The following is a 22,633-nucleotide window of genomic DNA, read 5'->3' on the forward strand; positions in this document are numbered from 1 at the left end:
CAGATTTGTTATATATAGCATTCCCTCCTGCCCCCCCGTCACTGATTGGAGAGTGCTGGGTTAAGTTCAGCCCTAATCTGGCACCTAGAGTTGCCATTCACCAAGGCTCACCATTTCCCAGCTCCTCCCCTTCCCCCCTCCGTCCTCCTTCTCATCCCCTCCCTGATCTTAGGTGATAGATTTTAGAGATGGGCTGTCTGGGCTTCAGAATGGCTTCAGAATAGCTCTGACTCTCCGAGGCACACCGAGGTGCTTCAGGGGTGACCTGCTTTGCTTTGGACTGCCTCGGTAGGGGTGCACGAAACCCACTTACCTGGTCTCGCAGCCTTTCGCGGTGGGGGGGAGGCGCTTCGCTGCTCTCCCCCCGAAGTTCAGGCTGGGGGGGGGAGGCTTCCCGCCTCGCCTGGCCGAAATTCAGGCCGGGGGGAGGCTTCCCGCCTCGCCCGGCCGAAATTCAGGCCGGGGAGGAGGCGCCTCGCCTCGCCCGGCCGCGAAATTAAAAGTTAAAAAAAAAAACGCCCCCGTGATAGGCTACGTGACGATTAACGTAGCCTATCACGGCTAGATCTGCAAAGTCAGCCATGATAGGCTACGTAAATCGTCACGTCGCCTATCACGGGTGACTTTAAAAAAAAAAAAAAGCGCGTACGCAAATGGCGGCCCCCATAGGGAGCCGCCATTCGCGTTCCTTATTTGGTCGCTGTAGTCTACGTAAATCTTTACGTAGACTACGGCGAAAATAAGGGCAACGCAAATAGGGTTGCCCTTATTTTCGCCGTAGTCTACGTAATCTTTACGTAGACTACAGCGACCAAATAAGGAACGGGAATGGCGGCTCCCTATGGGGGCCGCCATTATCCGTACGCGCTTTTTTTTTTTAAGTCACCCATGATAGGCTACGTGACGATTTACGTAGCCTATCACGGCTGACTTTGCAAATCTAGCCGTGATAGGCTACGTTAATCGTCACGTAGCCTATCACGGGGGCGTTTTTTTTTTTTAGTTTTATTGGAATGGCGGTGGCGGCGGCCGGTCGAAAGATCGGCTGCCGTCCCCGCCCCTGACAAAGACCCGACGAACCGCCGCCGGGACCCGCCGCCGGGAGGGACATTCGGCAAAGGTAAGTCCCATCCCAGGGGGGGGGGCGGGGGGCGGGGGGGCGGAGAATTTCTCCCCGAAACTTGTTCGGGGGGCCGAACACGTTGGCGCTCAGCCCCCTGAAGTTTCGGGGAGAAATTCTCCACCAACCCTATGCCTCGGTGCTATTCTGACCTGCTTCAGAGCTCAACCCCCCCCCCCCATACACACCCCAATTCACTTTAGGATTTGGGATTCGGACTGAAGCGGTGCGCAGCTCTAAGTATTAATCTATTTTATCTAGCTGCAATAGTTGCATGAATGCTTCTGTGTATGCGCGAGCATGCATGTGTGTGTGTGTTTGTGTGCATGTGTGCTTTGGGTTCCCAATTCAGTTTGGGATTCAGATTCGTCCGTAAAGTAGTCCACATCTTAATATGTTTGGTCCCAGTTCTGAAAAGAATCATAGAATAGCAGGGTTGGAAGGGGCCTACGAGGCCATCGAGTCCAACAAGGTTGAAGACAAGGATTAACGTCTCCTAGGCTTGTTCCTATTCTGGCCTTATTTCAAAATCTTGTAATACCAGAGGACTTTTGTCCATACTTAAGACACTACGTTTGTATTTTGGTGAGCAAATTACTAATTAAGACAGGGTGAGTTTGCCCATCACTAGTTACTGTTCAATTGAAAGTTTGGGTTATGGCATCATGGCAGAGTGTGCTGAAAATAAAAACAGGAGATAAATGACATATTTACACTATAAATAGACATTGGATTTATTCCACTTTAACCACAATGGCTTTTCCCATAGGATCCTAGGATATGTAGTTTGGTGAGGTTTGCTAAGAATTCTTTATTAAAATCCTTATCTCTTTTACACAGCAGCAGTCACCAGCTGATGGTGTGAGGAGGGAATTCCTTATTAGTTATATCCCACCTTTCCCCCTAAGAGCTGAAGGCACATTTTATCCACTCAACGATGCTGTGAAGTCAGTGGAGGCTGGTGGCTCCAATGTCACTTGGGCAGTGAATCTGCTCTGGGTTTGAGTCAGAACCAGTCAGAACTCTGCACCTTGGATAGCTCCTTTGGAGTTCTGGTTGATTCTGCCTGAAACCGGAGGGGCTTCACCGCCCCACTGACATTGGCACCACCAGCCTCCACTGTGTGAAGTAGGTGAGGCGAAAAGATAGCGACCCGCCCAAGGTCTATCCATTATCTCTGTGGCTAAGAAGTGATTTGAACCTGGTCCTAGGATCTCCCTGGTCCTATACCAACATTCCAATCTAGTCTTCCTCAAACTGGTGCCATTGGACTACAACCCCCATCATCCCAGCCAGCATGGGTGTCCTCCAGATGTGTTGGATTTCAACTACCATCATTCCCAACCGGCATGGCCCATGGTGGCTGGGGATGATAGGAGTTGCAGTCCAACACATCTGGGGGGCACCAGGTTGAGAGCAGCTGCAGCACTACACCTCTCTGGCTGTCTCCAACAACTTACAGCCTCTAACCTCTAACCTACACAGAGTTACACTTTTGTATTTACTAGGGCCATGCAGGGACCCCCAATCTGCCTTGGAAGCCATTTTGGGGCCTCTAAGGCAGGCCTGCTTCACTTTGGGCTGCTTCGGGGTCCCCCTGACCCACTTCAGCCTCCAGAGCTGAAGTAGGATTTGGAGCAAATCTCATGATCATTCCAAATGCTCACCCTGTGAACTTCAAGGGGATTTGGATCGAAGACTTCTCAGTGCTAATCTGACATTCTAACCACTACACCACACTGGAATTACTATTAAACTAGTTTAAGGGTGTGTCTAGATGAGACTTTTATGGCACCATTGCCCTGCCTCATTTATGGAATTTTATGGGAGATCCAGATGATGGCCCCATCTACACAGGAGATTTACTCGGGTTCTACTGCACCTCACATATGATCATGGCAGATGACGCACACCTCTCTCTGCAGCAAGCATGGGTTTTCATGTCGTAAAACGTGGGGTTTTGCAAAGTGGTTTTGTGATGGATTTTCCTGTTGTTGTGGCTTCAGTGCACTTTGGGAGTATATGACCTCAACTGGCTTTGGTGCATGCTGTGGGAAACAGTGCTGACTGGCGGAAGAGAAAGTTACGTCATGAAAGGGTGGACACAAGGAGAGGACACAGAAGGCTAAACATGTCTACTTGGAAGTAACCTATTGTCTTCAATTGCACTTTACCACATACAAGAGGGGAGGGAGGGGTCAGGAGAATTCCTTTGCCTGTAGTTTTAAATCTCTGCTCATCTGGACCAGTGGAGGTGCGCAGACATTTAATGAGTTTAAAAGCTGATTGCCCCCAAATAACCCTTACTCCCATTGAGAAAGGGAGGACACATTGCCTACAATTGCACTTCACTGAGCACGGGGGCAAAGAGAGGGTTGGGGAGCAAGCCTCTGCTCATTTGCTGCACTGGACCTGCACAGTTGATGACGTTGCATTCTACTCATCAGACTCCACCCTCACAACCCCGAACTAATGTGGTTCCAGGTGCCGTTTGCCCCGTGAAAGCGGTTTTTTTTAAAAAATGTATACACCGCTTCATTGGCTACATGTACCACAGTAGGAGCAAATTCGAATGTATGAACATCTGGCTTTAAACAGAATCGCATCATAAAGCATCTCCATGTAGATGGGGCCAATGACTTCTTCCACTTGTAGCCCTCTCGTATTTTCCACATTGCTTCTTCTGTCTCTTTCCTTACTGCGGAAAATCCATTAAGGTGGAAAAAAAGACAGAGTTACTGCACAATGCCTTCTAGATTGTCAGCCCTCTGTCTAGAGGCACCCTAAATCTGTCCTGTGGACGTGTCCAGTCCACGTATTTATTAGCTCTCTATGTTGCTTCACCATGTAGTTATTAGCTTTCTATGTAGTTATTATGTAGCTCTTTATGTAGCTGTCTATGTAGCTGTCTGTGTAGCTGTCTATGCAGCTCTCTACGTAGTTAGCTCTCTATGTAGTTATTAGCTCTCTATGTTGCTTCACCATATAGTAACTAGCTCTCTATATTGCTCTATTTGGGGTGCTCCGTTAATCTGCCCTTTTAGATCTATCTATTCTATCCAGGGATTGCTGATGTTGGCAGCAACAAGATAGCCTGCTTGATCGGCATCGAAGGCGGACACTCTATTGACAGCAGCCTAGCGGCTCTGAGGATGTTTTATGACCTGGGCGTTCGGTACATGACGTTGACGCACAACTGCAACACCCCCTGGTAAGCAACAAAGAAAGTGTTCCTTCAATCCTTTTCCCCTTTCAAAAAGGTGGGGTTCTGGGATCAGATAATATTGGTTAAAAAAATAAACACTAAAGGAACTGTTGGAGTGATGTCACATAGCTCCAGGACCAACCCAAGACATTTTGCTGCCTGGGGCAGAGCAGGCAGTGGTGCCCCGCTCCACCTATGCAAGTCAAGGTGCATGGTTGTACCATTTCAGGCCATGAGGCTTGCATGTATCCTGGGATGCAGGGTTCTGCTATGGTCCAATCTTGAATAGAGGTTCAAATAGGTCAAGCTTCACAAAGAAGCCAGACAGGAATAGTTCAGCACCAAGGAAAGCTCCAAATGGTGCTGAGGTTGGAAGTCAGACAGGGTTGTCTGTATGTTGCTCCAACAGGGAGCTGAGCAAGACTGAGCCTTAAATAGAAGTGTGGCTAACTTTAGGCTGGTTGGCCACACCTCCATTCTGGGGCTTTGTCTCCTAAAGGCTCCTGGCCTATTTTAGCAATCTCAAGCTGCGACAATGGGGGAGTGGCTGTGGTATGCTAGTTTTGTCATGACCCAAGTCCTCAGAGAGAGAGGATAGTCATGCACTCTCTTCTGGATGCAGGGGAGCTGGCCCCTGGAGTCTTACTGGGGAACTGGGTTCCAGGGAGATGGAATCTTCATGATGCCTTTCTGTAGACAAGTCCTCTCCCTGACCCTCTCTGGAGCCTCTTCTGCTGAGGACAAGAGGTTGGAATCCTCTGGGATGAGGGTTTGGGGTCCTGATCGATGACAATAGTCTCCAAAGCCGGCCAAATTATTTTGGCACCTGAGACAGAAAATCCCGGAAAAAGCTCTCTCCTACCTAGCAGTAAAAATACAATAATAACAAAAATGAAATGACAAACAATTTGCTGCCCTTCCGTGGCACCCAAAATTTGCTGCCTGAGGCCACTGTGTCACTCTGCCCAATGGTAGGGCCCACAGCCCATGGGTGGAGGGCCTCAAATGGTAGGAACTCACACAAATCGGTCAACCAGAGGAAAGAGGCAATAGGAAGATAGCAAAGTTGCTGGGAAAATCCATTTCCCCCCAGCTACTGCGAGGATTGCAGCTAAACTCAGAGGGAACAGGGAAGTCTGAGTGGGGTGGCAGGTGACATCAGCATACCTGCTAATAAAAAAATATATGCCAGCACTGGGTGCCTGGGAGCCCTGGTGCTACTACACCACTGGCAAACACTGATGTGCGCATTTGACTTGAGTCCAGGCCAGGGCCTAGCCAGGCGAGCCAAGCGAAGTTTCTCAAATGGATTCATGTTGTTGCCAGAAACAACAGTGGATCTGTAGAATGTGCTCAACACAGCACAAGTCGTAGAACTCCATGGAATGCCATGTGGATGTATTTTAGCCTCCGGTATCATTAGGTATGAACTTAGCATCATAGTCATTTCTGCTGTAATATCCATTTCTGTCTCCATCTATATGTATTGGCTAGTAGTCTGGCACATCTGATTGTGCTGATGTGAGTCAGTTGAATGGTATTACTGATAGATGTGGCCCAATAAAATACAAGTTTATTTATGCCAGTGACTGTGTGTTAATCATCTCTTTGTTCACTGTATAGAAGGTAGCTTCTTCTGGTGATCTTTTGGGGTTTTCTTCTTCTGGTTACCTTTTTGAGTACCATTTGTTTCCTTTTCTTTATGCAAGAGGAAACACTGCAAGGTAACCAGATATCCAAATCAGGGAACCAGAAAAGAGTTTTGCCAATGGCTGCAGCACTGGGAAAACCTCCAAATGCAGTTCTGTTGCTTCATTAAAGGAGAGATCTCAGCCCTTTAATGAGCAGAACCAAGGACTCTTCATCTTAAGCTCTGCATCCTAAACTGAAGATGCCAAGGACTTTAAAGGGATGGAGCTCTGGCCTACAGCCATACACTGTGGTGCTGCCAGATGGCCTCCAGCCATGCCTGTTGCTTCTTCAACTGAGAACCTCAAGTGGAACAGGCAGTCTTAGGGGTGGGAGAGGTGATGCTAAAGTTTCTCCCAACCTCTTGCTTGAAAGATTTGAACCACCAGTCCAAGATTCAGCAGCTGACAACCTGTCATCCTCTTCAGAGAGGCCTCAGAGGATTTCTCCTCAGATTCTCTCTCAGCTGGATTTGGATGCTGTGGGTTCCCCACTTGAATAATTAATTATGTCTGCATTTTGGATTATTTTTCAGGGCACAGACATCGACGCCACAGAAAGCACAGAGCCTTTATTCCAACATGAATGGCTTGAGTGTTTTTGGTCAAGTAAGGAAACTCATTTGCAATATTTGCCTCCATCTCTCTTCTGAAGGAGCCATCTAGCCTCCTGTACCCATGAATGCCTTATATCTGCACCACAAACCTATTCTGGTTTTTGTTTTGTTTTTTAACCAGTTTCACTATCATGGCTTCCCCAAAGAATTCTGTGAGTTGTAGTTTGCTGAGGGAGCTGAGAAGTCTCTGTTAGAGGTCCCCACTTCCATACAGAATTACATTTCCCAAGGTTCCCACAATTAACATTTCCCAGGGATCCCACTATTAACATTTCCCAGGGTCCCCAATATACTGTACAGTGTAGACATGCCCATAGATATTAAATGGATATTATTATGCATGGGGTGAGGAACATATGAAACTCTTATGTTCCTTATACCAGGCCAGACTCTTAGTCAGACTAGCCCAATAGAGTTTGCTCTGACTGGTAGTGGCTGTCCAGCATCTCAGGTAGACCTGTTACCTGGTTATTTAAAAACAAAACAAAACTGGAGATGCCAAGGATTGAACCTGGGAACTTCTGCATGCAAAGCATGTGCTCTACCACTACGCTATGGTCTGTCCCCATAATGAGTTGCCATAATGCTCTTACCTACAGACTCCCATAAAGAAAGCAAGGAATAAGAGCGAGAAATATGCTGTGATTTCACCAAACGTAGATGTTCAGTGCAAATATTCCTGAGCAGCTCAAGCTGATGCTGTGTGGTTGGAAAGACATGTGTGCAAATGTGCGTCCAATGTCTAACACCAGAAGGAGAGCTGAATAGATTTCCCACAGAAGCCAGAGGGAATGGTGATTAGTTCTGCTGTGGTTAGCGGTCAAGGGTTCAGTGGTCTTCATAGTTCCCTACCCCGTGCCAACCAAAAGCAGAATAAATAAACTAGTGCTGTGCCGAACATTTATCCAGTATTTTTTTTGACTACTCTCGTTCAATTTAATAGAAAAGAAATTGCTTTTGAAAAGAAATTCAAAGGAGAAGGAATTCTGGAGAAATTCTCACAGGTTGGGTTCAGAGTTCTTGTGTTTACCTTACTTGGGAGGTGGCCAAGGAGTGTGCACAGCAAGTGTCCTGTCTTTCATTGCACAATCATCTCTGTGGCAGCCTGTAGCCTCCTCAGCTCCCCACATGTCAATTAAAGCCCAAGGGAAGACATAATAAAATCATTCCTCCCATGGGCTTTTTCAGATCAGGAAGCACAGGCAGCCTGGGAGGCTGCAGAGCAATTGGGAGATGTGTAATAGGAAGAAAACGCGCACAGAGAGCACCCTTCGCCACATCGCAGTGATTAGGTAAGCTCAAAAACACTACCAAAATAAATTATAGAATGTCCTGAGAATGATGCAGAAAAGTGAAAGCTTCAATATTTATAGTGGCCACAGAAAAAAACAAAAAACCCTTTGGAAGAAAGAAAGAAAGAAAGAAAGAAAGAAAGAAGCTGTGCTACAAACCCTGCCAATTGTGAATCCTATCTATGAGAAACTGTTGGAGAATTTCTCCTCCCCTTGGAGAAATTCAGTGAAATTGTCCCCCCAATTCCTCTGCCCACAAATGCTCTGGAGAGTTTTGAGAGGCCATCTGCACACATCTCTAAAAAAAGATGCAAGAAGTGCAGAATAAGTGATGCCAAATACCAAAAAAAATGTATTTGGCATCACTTATTCTGCACCGAGAGCCAGTGTGGTGTAGTGGCGAGAGTGTTGGACTGGGAGTCGGGAGATCCAGGTTCTAGTCCCCACTCGGCCATGGAAGCTCACTGGGTGACTTTGGGCCAGTCACAGACTCTCAGCCCAACCTAGCTCACAGGGTTGTTGTTGTGAGGACAAAATGGAGAGGAGGAGAATTATGTGCCCCGCCTTGAGTTCCTTAAAGAGGAAAAAAGACGGGCTATAAATGTAATTAATTAATACAGAAATAAATAAATAAATGATGTTTATCTCCATAATTTATAAAGGTGGCAGAATCAAGCTTTTGTTGCTGCAGAATCAGTGTTTTCTGGGCACATTTTTTTTTTCTTTTGAAGTGCAAGAATTGGCCAGAATAAGGTCACCAACTCACATCTTTACAGGGTGGGATTTCTTAAATGTAGGAGTGAGAATGAAGGTAAAAGTGACATTTTAACAGCAGAAGAGGCCGCTTGAGAGTGCCTCTGCTGCTTTGCAAACAAACATACATTTTTATATCCTGGGGTAGGCTCCATAAGGAACGGTTCTGCTAGTTTAGTTCAGCTTGTATGTGGAAAAGTTAGTGGTGGAGGATGTCTTTTGGTTATTGGCTGTGACATCACCAACACTCTCAAATTTCCAGAGCATTTTTGCATACTTTTAAACTCTTGTTGAATTTATTTCTGGTATATCTATATAGCTATACCTATAGCAATAGCTATAGCTATAGCTATATATGTCAGCCATAGTTGTTCTACTTAAATTTAAAAATAAAATGCGAAAAGCCTGCCTGGTGCATTAGGGGAGAGGTAAGCTAGACAACTCTTCCAGCATTCAACTTGTTGGTAGGTAAGTCTGTAATATGGGGCTGTGGTGGCTTAGTGGTTCAGACGCTGAACTGCAGACCGGAAGGTCGGCAGGACAGCAGTTTGAGACCCGAGTGCTGTGTGACGGAGTGAGCTCCCGTCTTCAGTCCCAGCTTCTGCCAACCTAGCAGTTCGAACGAAAGCAAGAAATTGCAAGTAGTTAAATAGGTACTGCTTCGGCGGGAAAGGTAACAGCGTTCCGTGCACCTCGGTGTTCAGTCATGCCGGCCACATGACCACGGAAGCGTCTTTGGACAGCACTGGCTCTTCGGCTTAGAAATGGAGATGAGCACCACACCCTAGAGTCGGACACAACTGGTTGGGGACACCTTTACCTTTACCTTTTTAAGTCTGTAATACAGTTGCAATGTTGGCTCAGGTCACAGATCAAGAACCTTTTGTGGTTATTTAAATAAGTCTATGCTTGTTTTCCTCTAGAGACGCCTGGAAGATAGACACAATTCTGTAACTTTTGCTCCTGTTTCTGACATTTCTAGAGATGCATGCCAGTTTTCTGGCTTTTTCCACACATTCACTTTCAAAGTAGAAAAATAGGATGTGTCATTGCCTTAGTGGAACACATGTTGTGCTTTATTTTTGGCCAGTGTAACAAAACTGATATTGTCCTCTGTCTGTGTTGTGTTAGGAAGTGGTGAGGGAGATGAATCGACTGGGTATGATAATAGACTTATCTCACACCTCTGTCACAACTGCATTGGCTGCTCTCGGCATCTCCACAGCACCGGTCATTTTCAGCCATTCATCAGCCTTTTCAGTTTGCAGCAACCCAAGGAACGTTCCTGATCATATTTTGCAGCGTCTGGTGGGTAATGTTTATCACTTGCCCCTGTGAAAGATTCATGCAAAGGGGATGATCATAGCAGAGGACTAGTAGATACGATGTTCCTCTCAACTACAAAATCAGTAAGGGAAATGACTCCTCAAATGAGCAATTGAAGAGTTCCAGGTCCAAACAAGAACAGTGACTCAAAATCTGAGCCAATGTTGCTGTAGAATAGGGGTGAAACTAATTTGATCCCAAACAGCATCCTCTGTGAATTCTGGTGCTGGATAAACTTCAAAAATTCAAATGTTTGCTGAATATTTTATGTTGTATCTGATGAGTCATCACCCCTGCCCCCCAATATTTGCTACTGGAGTATTTGATAATTATATATCATGGTTTCTAATATTTTGACAGGTGCCACACAATGGTATTTCACAGCTGATAGTTTCCAAAGGAGTCGCTGTGTTAGTATATTGCTGTAAAAAGAACAAAGGGTGTTTTTACATTAAGCAAAACCCCTACATCCATACCAAGGCTTTCTGCTTTTGGTTTCTTAGCAGGATTAGGATGGGCTCCTTTACAGGCAGACATGTGGTTTGAATCGAGGGAGCCCCTCCCTCCCTCCCTGGCATGTGTGCAAAGGAGCGGGGGCGGGGGAGTCTTATTAGCATCACTTAACTTGTGCTGTACTGTTTCTTTGCAGCCCCCAGGAAAGCTACAACTTACTTCTGAGTAGATGTAATGTTGTGCTGTAAGTCTGCAACCCTCGGCACACTTACTTGGGAGTAAGCCCCACTGAATGTAATGGGGGTGCTCCAAATCAACAGAGAATCTTGATTCTGAGCTTGGTGGGGTGAGGGATCAGATCTGTCTCCCTTAGTTGCAGGGATGTATTTTACCCTCTTCTCCCTCCGATTGAGAAATGTGCTCAAGCATTTACATGGCAGACACATGGTCTGAACTGAAGAAAATCGTTCCTCAGCAAATTCATAGTGCTACACCTGCATTACACACTGCTGATATGGCACCATTAACTTTTATTACTAGCTTATCTCCAATCTTTCTTACAGCGGGATAAAGGGGGAAGTGTGCGGGAGATGTCCTGGAGGTTGATGTCATCATGTAAAGGACCTGCAAACTTCCTTGAGTGACCAGTCACAAGCGTGCAATAAATCACTCATGTAGAGACACCCAAAGTCGGCTCTGTAAAATTTGAATAAATGGGATACTTCCACACCTTGCTGTCAAGGGACATTTGTAATTAGACCTTTGGAGTTTCTCTTTGGCACAAAGAGTTCTTGATTTTGTCCTCCTTCTTGCAGAGACTAAACAAAGGACTCATAATGGTGACCTTCTATCCCAATGTTCTGGCCTGTGGCAAGGATATTGTTGATATTTCGACTGTAGCAGGTTTGTGGCTATTCTGTAAATTCTTCTAGAGCTGGAGAGCAGGATAAGCACTTGGACAATTTCTGTGGTCCAGCATTTGTTATAACACGAGTTGCTTTTAATGAGACTCCTCAGATTTGACCCTAAGCCAGGAATATTTGCCCAGGAGGACTCATACACTAGACCTGGAGTGGCTGGTAGAGGTGGCACTCCTCAAAAATCTCTATGACAAGTTGTCTTCCTCCGCACCCAGGAGGAGCAGCTTAGACCTTTGGAGTCTGAATCAGGCCACCCACTGCTCGACGTGGCTCACTCTCAGAGGACTCTCTAGCACAGAGGACAGCGCCTGAATAACATTTGAAGGAAGGTGGTTGTGTGGATGAGGCCAACCTTGTGGTTACTGCTCACACCAGCATTGCCCGGCACAGGAAATAACGTTGTGGCACCGTTCGCATGATCATCTCCTTCAGATGTTTCCAGGCATGGGATGGAAGCAACCGCATGGGAGGGGCAGCCACAATGTTGCTGGAAAGGTACATACTGGACCTGAGAGTACAGGACTGGGACAAGTCATTGAAGCCCAGACAAGACCACTTTTGTGGCCGTGGCATAAACGTCCTTCTGGAATCCTGACCCCTGACCCGCAGGCCCACCACCGCATGCTATGTATAAGGTTCTCCATCCCATTGCGCTGAGTTGCTCTGGCCCCTTTGAGCATTGCTTGCTACCCAATCACAGAGAGTGACTGGCCTGTAGCACTGGGTGCCTGCCATTGGGGGAATTTGCTGAAGAACCCACCCGTTTGCCTTCTGCTCTTCTTCCGACCTGCTCGAGATGCAGTGGGGGCTGGTGCCTCGGCTGCGGGTTTCCATCAGAACTCTAAAGGAGCCCTCCAAGGGGCGAAGCAGCCCTCAACAGGAGAGCTCCTTTAGAGCGGTGGTCTCCACAGTGGAGTGCGCACACCCCAGGGAGTGCGCAAGACGGCCCACAGGGGTGCGCGAGCTGCCTGCCGCTGCTCCTACGAGCTGTCGTTGTGTGCAAGGAGGGTGGCGGCAGCGGCAGTGGCAGATTAGCCTTTCCCACTCTCCTTTCGAAGCTGAGAGGAAGCGGAAGGAGAGCAGGAAGGAGTTTAACCCTTCCCACTCTCCTTTCGAGGCCGAGAAGACATAGACATAGAATCACAGGGTGGGAAGGGGCCTACAAGACCATTGGGTCCAACCCCTGCTCAATGCAGGAAGCCTGATTCCCAGGCAGTCTCCCATCCAAGTGCTAACCAGGGCTGGCCCTGCTTCACTTCCGAGATCAGGCGCATCCAGCCCTTTGCTTGATCATCCAGCCCAGGAAGCAGGCACTCTGCACAGGGTGCAGGCAGGAGCCCGGCCCATCACGCCTTTCCCCTCTTTGCAAGTTCACAGTGGTGCCCTCACTTGATCGTCAGTGTATAGCAATGACACGTGCAGAGTTAAGTGGATTTACAGATTATAGTAATAATTTTTTTTAAGTGAGAGCAAAAAGGGTTTTTTGTAGCACTAATAAATGAAAAAATATTTTAAAAATATTGTTTATTTCATCTTTATCTCATCCTGTTTAATTTTTATTTTTTGTGTATGTTTTGTAATGTACATAATATATTAGTACAGCAGTACATGTATATAATTTATAAATAAATGTACATACGTTGGGGGTGAGTGCTCAATTTTTTTTCACTGATGGGGTGCATGATCAAAAAAGCTTGGAGACCACTGCTTTAGAGTTCTGACTGGTTCTGACTGAAACCCAGAGCAGATTCCCTGTCCCGTTGACATCGGAGCCACCAGCCTCCACTGTCAAGATGACATGCACGATTATCCTCTCAAAACCCATTTGCGATAGATTAGGGCAAAGCGGAGCAACCAGCCCAAGGCAACCCAGAGAGCATCCTGAAAGTAGAGTTTTGAGCTCTGTTCTTTCCAGATCAAATCAATGGGCAGAATCCAACAGGTCACTTATACTCCCCCCCCCCCGGTTCTCTTCCACCCCACCGATTGCATTGCACAAGCAGCTCCCACCTGGAATGAGCAGAAACGCTCATTCCTAGAAGGAGGCAGGTCGGCAGAGCTCGGGTAAGGGAGCTCTGCCAACCTGCCTCCTTTCAGAAACCAACATTTCCACTTGTTTTGGGACCCCCTAGGATGTGCTCAATATCCTTAGGTAAGCAATGGGTCCCGCTTGCGCAATGGAGTTGTGGGACCCACCACTTGCAGAAGGGAATCAGCAAGGCAGGAAGAATCAACGGGAGTGTAAACACCCTGAGAGATTCTTCCCCATACTCACTCCATATCACGCTAGCCTATCGCATATCTGCCCATCTCTCCAAGTCATGTTCCTTACTCATGCTCTCTCTTGTCTCTTTCCTTAGATCATTTTGACCACATCAAGACAACTATAGGTGCAGAATATATAGGAATTGGAGGAGACTATGATGGAGTGAACAAGTTAGTAAAAAATGATTTGTGGTGGGCAAGATTGAGCAGTCTCCCCTAGGATTCATTTCAAAATGAGCTGATTTCTCTCCAAAGAAAGTTAGAGAGAAATCAGCTCATTTTCCAATCCCATCCAAGAGGAGGGGGTGTTCTGGGAAACGAAGGTCCCTCCCCTCCCTGCAATCCACAAAGCAACCTTCCCATCCTCCCCTTTTACTTCTCTTTTATTCCGGCTGGTGTGGTGGCAGCAGCACAGGGGAGAAAGGAGGGTTTTCTCTCTCCTTCCCCGGCTTTCTACATTGCACTGATGTGCTGCAGAGTGCATCAAGGCTTCCATAACAGCGTCCCTTGAGCACTGTGTCATTCCAAAGGACATCCCGCCCCGCAAGGAACACTGCTGCTGAAGCCCTCCCTCCTCCACCCTCTGTCCCTGCCACGTGCCATCCTGAATTAAAGATAAGTAAAAGTGGAGGGTACTTGAAGGATAAGGTGTGGGCTCTTCTCTGGATCAGATATTGAAGCAAGCTGGAGAAGAGTTTGAGGCCGCGGTATAACTATCCCCCAAAGGCAGCTGTGTTGATCCAAGTCCCATGAGAATGATTGAAAGAGCTGGGTATGTTTTGCCTGAAGAAGGTGAAGGGGAGATATGACTACAGTCTTCAAATATCTGAGGGGCTGCCATGCAGAAGATGGACCAGACTTGTTGCTCCAGAGGGCAGGACTAGAACCAACGGGTGGAAATTGCAGGGAAGCAGGTTTCAGCTAAACATTAGGAGAAAATCCCTAATGGTAAGATTTGTTCATTGTTGGAACTAGGGATGTATGGATTTCTTTCATGCCATCGTCCACTCATTGACAGAATCAGATTTGTTTTCGGGATGTACAAGAATTTTGTCTCACTTGTGCAAGTGCGCGTTTGTGCCAATACGCAGCTGCGCTAATGTGCATCAGCAGAAGTGCGACTTTGTGTAAATCTCCCTTCCCTCTAAAAGTAAAAAAGCAGTTTGCAAGTTGGAAAAAACTGGTCCACTGAGGAACCCGTAGGTTGGATTCATAGAAATCCAAACTCATTTGAAACTGTTGCAGATTCCTCCGACTTCCCTAATTGCCCGAGGAGGTGGTGGGCTCTCCTCCACTGGAGGTATTACAGCAGGGGCTGGGGGGCCATCTGTCAGGGATGCTGTAGCTGCCCCCTGCATTGTAGATCCTCCATTGAACAGTGGGTTGGACCAGATGATCTTCCAACACCAAGTGTCTGTGAATCTATGACTAAACTGGTCTTATCTTTATGATTTAATAATGATTTAAATTATCTTGGGAAAGTTGTGCAATTGCCATGGAAGTTCCAAGAAAGCTTACCCTGTGAAAGGAGCATTTCCATATCTGTGTAGTTGGAGATGACTGAGCAGTGGAGGCTGGTGGCTCTGATGTCAGATGAATCTGCTCTCCATTTCAGTCAGAACCAGTCAGAACTCTAAAGGGGTTGGAGAGCTCCTTTAGAGTGCTGACTGGTTCTGACTGAAACCCAGAGTGGATTCACCACCCCACTGACATTAGAGCCCCCTTGGAGAGCTCCTTTAGGGTTCTGATTCTGACTGAAACCTGGAGCGGACTCACCACCCCACTGACATTGGAGCCCCCTTGGAGAGCTCTTTTAGAGTTCTGACTGGTTCTGACTGAAACCCGGAGCAGATTCACCGCCCCACTGACATACAAGCCACCAGTCCCCACTGTGATTGAGCATGCATTGTTTCATATTGACTGACTGGGGCAAATATAGCATGATGCGTCACACAAGCTCTGAGACCCCACTACTTTGGCTACCCGCACAAGGGTTTAATGCTAGACTGGGCTTGTGCAAGTCCTGGAATTGGTTGCCCATCAGATTTACACAACTGATGCATGTGATCTGCGCATTACATCAAAGGCATCTTTCTATACCATCTTTGGATGCCATTCCTCTTGGGAGTTTGGCAACAAGTACCTCAGCGCAAAACATACATGCCTCACGTCAGTTGTGCATGGGGCTATGTTTTTCTCAGAAAAAAACAAAACCAAAATGTGACAGGTAAAGTATTAGGTCCTCCCTTCCTTGTATAAACTGTTGCTCTTCTTGACAAATAAATAAATCAGGAAGACTGATTGCTAGTTCTGTGTACTTGGCAGCAAAACATGCCCATTTAAATCCACAAGGACATAAGAAGAACCATACTGGCTCATACCAAAGGTCCATCTAGTCCATTATTCTGTCCCCACAGTGTCTAATCAACTGCCCATGGGAAACCTACAAGCAGGAGTGCACAGCACCCTTCTACCCATGTTCCTCAGCAACTGGCATGGGTATAATGCCTCTGAAACTGGAGGTAGCATATAGCCATTAGGACTAGAAGCCACTGATAGCCTTCTCCTCCAGTAATTTGTCCAACCCCCTTTTAAAGCCATCCAAATTGGTGGCCATCACTACGTCTTGAGGTAGTGAATTCCACAGTTTAACTATGCGCTGGGTGAAGAAGTCTTTCCTTTTATCTGTCTTGAATCTCCCACCAATCAGCTTCATGGGATGACCCCATTGGGTTCTAGTATTATGAGAGAGGGAGAAATATGTCTCCCTATCCACATTCTCCACACCATGCATAATTTTGTACACCTCTGTCATGTCTGCCTTTACGCACCTTTTCTCCAAGCTAAACAATCTCAGCTGTTGCAATCTTCGCCCACAGGGGAGGTGCTCCAGATCCTTGATCATTTCAGTTGCCCTTTACGGCACGTAATGTGTGTCGTCCTCAATCACGGTTGCCAACGTCTCCCCTGCCCCCCCTCTCGCAAAACATGCATGCCTTTTAATGGCTGCATAACAGGCAGAAAGCAGCAAGTGAGCCTCTCCCCAGCGCTGAATATCCATAACCAAGAAACATGTGAGCCTTATGCAGCTTTTAAGGATTTGAAAAGCATTTGGAAACTTCTGTTGGTTCAAAATGCCACCGCCTGGTTGGATGGACGGAAGATTTTATTTATTTGTTTGTTTGTTTGTTTTTAATTATTTGCAACATTTATATACCACTCCAGATTTCAGTAGGTGAACAATAACAGATAAAAAGAATAAAAACACCATATTAAAACATATACAAACAAAACAACACATTAGAAGATTAAAAAAACCCCAATATCAATAAAAACCATGGTTGGTCAATCAAGGAAGGCTTCTTCAAATAAAGATGTCTTCAGCAGGAGCCAGAAGTGACACAATGTTGGTGCCTGCCTGACCTCCAGAGGCACAGAGCTCCACAGAAAGGGATTCACAAAAATGAAGACTCTACTCTGGGTGGACTCCTCAGTGGTGGCACCAGTGTCGTAAAATTATGCCTTTCGTAGGGAGGCCTGCCTGGCTTTTTGTTTTCAGGATTTGATAAGCTGGCTTCTGGGCCTTACTGCTGCTTTTTTTCTGCTCTTCTGGTTGTTTTATTGTTCTCTGCTAGGTTCTAATTGGTTTTATTGTTTTTTGGCATTGTGGTTTTATTTTATTAATTGCCTTGGTTTTCTTTGGGTGATGATGATGATGTTTTGTCAGGCCTGTATTGTTGGAGATACTGCTAAGCTCACTTTTGGTGCCCCCTTTTTAATTTTCTCTGAAAAATAATAACAACAGGACATACCGAACAGTGTAGAGTATAAGAAGCTATCAGAGGTCAGCATGACCACCCCAGTTGGCTTCTAGAAATATGTTGTAAATCTCCAAGAACAGTATGAATTCAGTGAATTCAGCCCTTGGCTTGCTGTGAGGAGCAATTCCTGGATAAAGGAGGGTGTGTGTTTTCTGTTAAGTCATTCTTTGTTTTCTTTGCTAACAGACATCCCAAAGGACTGGAGGATGTTTCCAAATATCCGGCCTTGATTGAGGAGTTGCTGAATAGAGGCTGGAGTGAGGCAGAACTGAAGGGCATTCTGAGAGAGAACTTCCTTCGTGTTTTCCGGGAAGTTGAAAAGGTAAGGTGTTTTTTTAAAAAATGTAGCCGTGCTGGTTCTCTTTTGCAGAGCTGCTCTTCAACTTTAGTATGGTTTGGTTGCTAACAATGCTGGTTCATGTACAATTGGTGTATCAGATCATTTTGGCCATTTGGATGGTCAGCTTACATCCCACTTGCAAGGTGAGAGAGAAGTCTAAGAGCATTTCTACACCGGGCTAAAGTTCCGCAACTTTACTGGGGCTTTGTGCTTCCATTTTAAATGCAGGATCATGACGGGCACCCTTGACATGTGCTTTCCTTCCCCCCTTTCCCCCCTTATCTGCATTGTTCTATGTGTTTCATTATACAGCCACTAGATGGTGGTGTGGTGTAGCTCTTCTTATTGCTAGATTTCCTCTTTTCAGGAGGGAATTCAAGGCGCTGTAATTTGATAGCTCATTATCTTCAATCTTTTAAAAAATGGGATTAAAAGGTAATTTAGCACGGGAGACACCCCGGAGGTTGACGACATCATGTAAATGACCTGCAAACTTCTGTGAGTAACCAATCCCAATAGCAAGATAAACGCTCCATGTGGAGAAGCCCCGAGAAACTGATTTGCCCAGTCTTTGTATGTTGACTGAGTTCAAGAGAGAAAACTGCAGCGCTATTAATTGCTGCCGTGCAGGAGATAGGGAAAACTCTAAGCTATGCTATGGCAAAAAGTAGCACAAGCATGCCCTCAACATTACATAAAATTTGTCTTGATAAAGGGAAAGCAGGGTGAAAGGAACCTCTTCAATCACAAGATATCTCAAGGTGTTGAGGGAGGAAGCAAAGCAACTGCTTGGAGAGAGAGACCCTCTCCAGCAGAGATCTGACTGCTGACACTTCTCAAGCCACAAATCTAGAAAAAAGAAATGTTATGTAAATATAGCCTGGGCTACCATTTTGCAAATTTGATGGAAGTTGTAAAACGGTAATGGCAGCTTATTTTGAATACTATTAAATAAATCATAGGGTATGATATACCATTTTTAATCATGTTGGGATATCTAAAGTGTTGTGTGACCAGGAGACAAAGGGAATTGGTTCAGAATGCATTGCTTTCTGTGATAGTTTTGCGTAGTAAACTACTGGGAAAAATAGTTGAAAGATTAAGGAAAGTTTTGCATACAATCACAATGGATTAAGTCAACTTATCTTATGGGAAGGGAAAATCCATTCCACTAATTCATTTTTTTTATAAAACCCACCACAAACCAGTCTTATATTATCTCCTGAAACAGGGATAAGCTAGAGGGGAATAATAACGTAAGAAGAGCCAGGCTGGATAAGACCAAGGACTGATCTAGTCCAGCATTCTGTCCTCACAGCGGCCAACCAGATGCTCATGGGAAGCCATGAGCAGGACATGAGTGCAATAGTACTCTCCTGGTTTCTTCTTTTTTCTATTTCTCTATTCCTTCATACAAAAATATTAAAAACATCAAAAAGTCATTAGCTTACTCTTGACATTATATAGAGCCAGTGTGGTATAGTGGTGAGAGTGTCGGACTGGGAGCTGGGAGATCTGGGTTCTAGTCCCCATTCAGCCATGGAAGCTCACTGGGTGACTTTGGGCCAGTCACAGACTCTCAGCCCAACCTACCTCAAAGGGTTGTTGTTGTGAGGATAAAATGGAGAGGAGGAGAATAATGTAAGCTGCCTTGGGTTCCTTGAAAGAGGAAAAAGGCGGGATATAAATGTATAAATAAATAAATAAATAAATAAAATAGATCAGGGATGCAAAATGTGTGGCCATGAGCCACAACTGGCCCTTCAAGCCCTGTCGGGCAGCCCCCAGAAAGAAACAGGAGAGAAAAAAAAAGGAAAACTGCTCTAGGGATGAGCTTTTTGGTTCCTACCATAGAAGCTTTGTTCCTAGAGTGTCCTTGGAGTGTCCTAGGAAGCGGTGCTCAAAGGCTTCTGCCTGCTTTCAAGGACACTCAAGGAACAGGGCTTCTATGCCAGGAACCATAGAGCCAGTTCCTAGAACATTTCATCTCTCTTTTTTTCTGGGCTTTTTTTCTGAAAAGGTTCCAGGTAACAGATGTCAGGATCTTTCAGCAAAAGAGTGGATTAGAGGAGGGAGAAGGCTTCGAGCCAGGATCCCTGGATGGCTGGGTGGTTTACGGTTTCTGGAAGGAGTGTTGGTTTTATCAAAGCAGGTGCTCAGCCTCTGAAACGCCGTTGGGCAGCAGGAGTTGGATTTCAGTGTGTGTGTGTGTGTGTGTTACATGTGTTGTATGTTGTATATGAGTTGTGTGTTGATGTGCATGTGTGAATGCGTATGCATGTATGCGCGCGCATGCATACACACATATGTGACCCCTGCCACCCTCGCAGACAACTGATGTGACCCTCAGGGCTGAAAAAGTTGGGCACCCTTAATCTAGATAGATAGATAGATAGATAGATAGATAGATGATAAGGGATAATGCAAGCAAACACTTCTATTGTTGCCGCTGCTTCTATATTCTTAAACTTTCAAAAGTGGGAGATAATATGCAAAAGTTTTTCTTGGTAGGACAGAACCAGGAAAATGGTCCTGATGTCCTTTTGTGCAGGATTTCCATCAAAATAGCCGCTTTTTAAAACAGGGAGATGTAGATGCCCACTATAGGATACGCTACATGAATGTTTCACAGGAGCTCTGAACTGCGGAAAATGACATCTAGCACAAACATGCTTATCTCAGCATACCAGTAGGTCTTACCTTCTAGTTATATCTGAATTTTACTTCTTTTAGGTGCGGGATGAGAGTATTTCCATGACAGCAAATGAAATGGAAATTTCCCCAGAAGATGTCAAACATGCCTGCCGCTTCGAATTGAAGCCTCCTCCAGGAGCCGCCATTTTGAATTGACTTCTTCAAGTCAATTCAAAGCAAATTGATGACAACCAAACAAAAGAAGGTTGCATTACTGTTGAAACAAACAGATGAAGGTTTCATTTACTGCTGTGTCCTCAGGGAAACTATGCTGAGCAAAGAGAATAAAATAAATCTACTGGCATATGGGGATCTTTTGAGGTGATCAGGTACAAGGTTGGGATATATGGGTAGGATTTTGGGATGAGAGGGTCAGGTGAGGCCTAGGATTTGGGGCAGCATGGGATACACAATTATTTGCTTTCACTGAAATGCAAAGCAAACCAATTTCCCACCCATCCCTAGCAGAGGCTGGTGGCACCTTCGATCCTGGTTCCAGCATTCTGTGAGGAGGCTGAGCATTCAAGTTAAGACCGGGATCCATAGCCTCTCTTACAGAGCAACAGTTCCCAGAGTTCCTTGGGTGTCTGGAAGCAAGCTGGTACTAACCTTTGCTGCCCTTTGCCCGTCACCAACAACAGAGGTAGCCGTCATACACGATACAGAAAGATATGCAGCACTGGTGCTGACAGTAGTGAGCAGGAATGCAGGGCACTTACAAAAGGCTGGACTTGCAAGGAATATACTGAGCAGGGAAAGCATAGTTCCTTAATTTTGCAAGAGCTTTGATGCCAAAACAAAACATGGCAGTGGAGCCCTGAGACCGTACAACTGCTCCATACCAGTTTAACTGGTATAGCTTCTGCCAGAGAATCCTCAGGGTTGCCCTTCGGTGAGAAGGGTGAACATTCTCTGTTAAGACCGAGATCCATAGCCTCTCATATAGAATGGCAGTTCCCAGAGTTCCTTGGATGTCAAGAAACAAGTAGGTACCAACCAGGCAGTCAGTCGAGCTGCAAAATCTCCATAGGAGTTTTATTTATTTTATACCAGAGCCTGCCTTCAACTCTGTTTTCCCAGAGCGGCTGGCATTTGGAGCTGAGTGTTTTTTCTGGCAGGGAGGGGGAAGCAAGCGTCCTGCAGCTGCACTTTCTTTGGCTGATGGATGAGGCCAGGCTGGTCTCCCCCTTGCCATAATGTTCCTCCTGAGGAGACAGGGTGTCCCATTCTGCAGTTACTTGAGGAGACAGGGGAAAGCTAGTAGCATCTAATGGTAGGTGAAAACCAGTCAAACAGGCAGGTCAAGTTGCAGTTACCTGTCAAGTGGGTAAAGTCCAGTCAAGGCAGGCAAAATGAGATCAAATAGGTAAAGTCCAGTCAAGGTAGATAAGTCAAGGCATGGCAGGCAAAGTCAAGGCAGACGTTCTCTTATGCAGAGGGCAGATGAATATAGGACCAAGGATAGCTCTGAGTGAGTCCTGCTAGCTGAAGCTCTCTCCTATTAGGACAACAGGAGGACGTGGTTTCAGCAGGAAGCTAAAGCCAAAGGAAGCCTTATGTAGGCTGATAAGACCTATAGTATGGTCAGCTCTGCACCTCCTAGAGCAGCAGACTAGATTCGTAAATGGCCCTTGCCTGATTCTGCAGTCTTAGACTTGTGTAAAGCTGGGGAGATGAAGGTTCTGCTGAGGACTCATCCTCCAAGTCAGAGGATGGGGGTAGGGTTGAGTCCTCTGCCTGGGGGCCCCTGAACAAAGTACTTTCTGTACATCCCCTGAAGAAACAGCCTGAGCCTTATCCTCTTCAGAGTCCTCTGCTTCACACTGAAACATCCCAGGGCCAGGGGTCTTGACACAGGAGGTGCAACCTCCCTGTCTGTAGCCCTTAGCTCTCTGGCTGATGGCAGAGACCAGAGTGCATTTCCCCGCAGTCCTAGGGGTGCTCATTCATGTGGTGCTTAAAAAAAAACCAAGACAGGCAGTCCATGTCAGGAGCGCCTTGGCGGCCTCTCTCAGTAGATTCAAATAGCCAACTCAAGACACAGACGAAAGGATTTCTTTTCAAAGCTTTAATCCTTTTACAACTTAATGACTCAGATGCTAATCACCAGCGACTAAAGCAAGGAACAGCAGACTGGCC

At 46.1% G+C, this 22,633-nt stretch overlaps 1 protein-coding gene across 1 annotated transcript in view; it reads left to right on the forward strand.

Moving 5' to 3' along the window:
• The window catches only part of LOC146339033 (dipeptidase 2-like), a 30,655-nt gene extending 9,850 nt beyond the window's left edge, over window positions 1–20,805 (forward strand). Inside the window, exons 4-10 of the mRNA XM_084812445.1 lie at window positions 4,184–4,331; window positions 6,550–6,622; window positions 9,807–9,983; window positions 11,270–11,357; window positions 13,735–13,810; window positions 17,647–17,782; window positions 20,534–20,805. Of these exons, the coding sequence (XP_084668571.1) occupies window positions 4,184–4,331; window positions 6,550–6,622; window positions 9,807–9,983; window positions 11,270–11,357; window positions 13,735–13,810; window positions 17,647–17,782; window positions 20,534–20,650 (815 nt within the window). The 3' untranslated portion in view covers window positions 20,651–20,805. The remainder of the gene's footprint in view (window positions 1–4,183; window positions 4,332–6,549; window positions 6,623–9,806; window positions 9,984–11,269; window positions 11,358–13,734; window positions 13,811–17,646; window positions 17,783–20,533) is intronic.
• Window positions 20,806–22,633: the final 1,828 nt, after the last annotated feature.

The sequence above is a fragment of the Heloderma suspectum genome, chromosome 8 (genome assembly GCF_057233095.1).
Source record: "Heloderma suspectum isolate Gila_16-S chromosome 8, 16-S_ref, whole genome shotgun sequence".
NCBI classification, from domain to species: Eukaryota; Metazoa; Chordata; class Lepidosauria; order Squamata; family Helodermatidae; genus Heloderma; species Heloderma suspectum.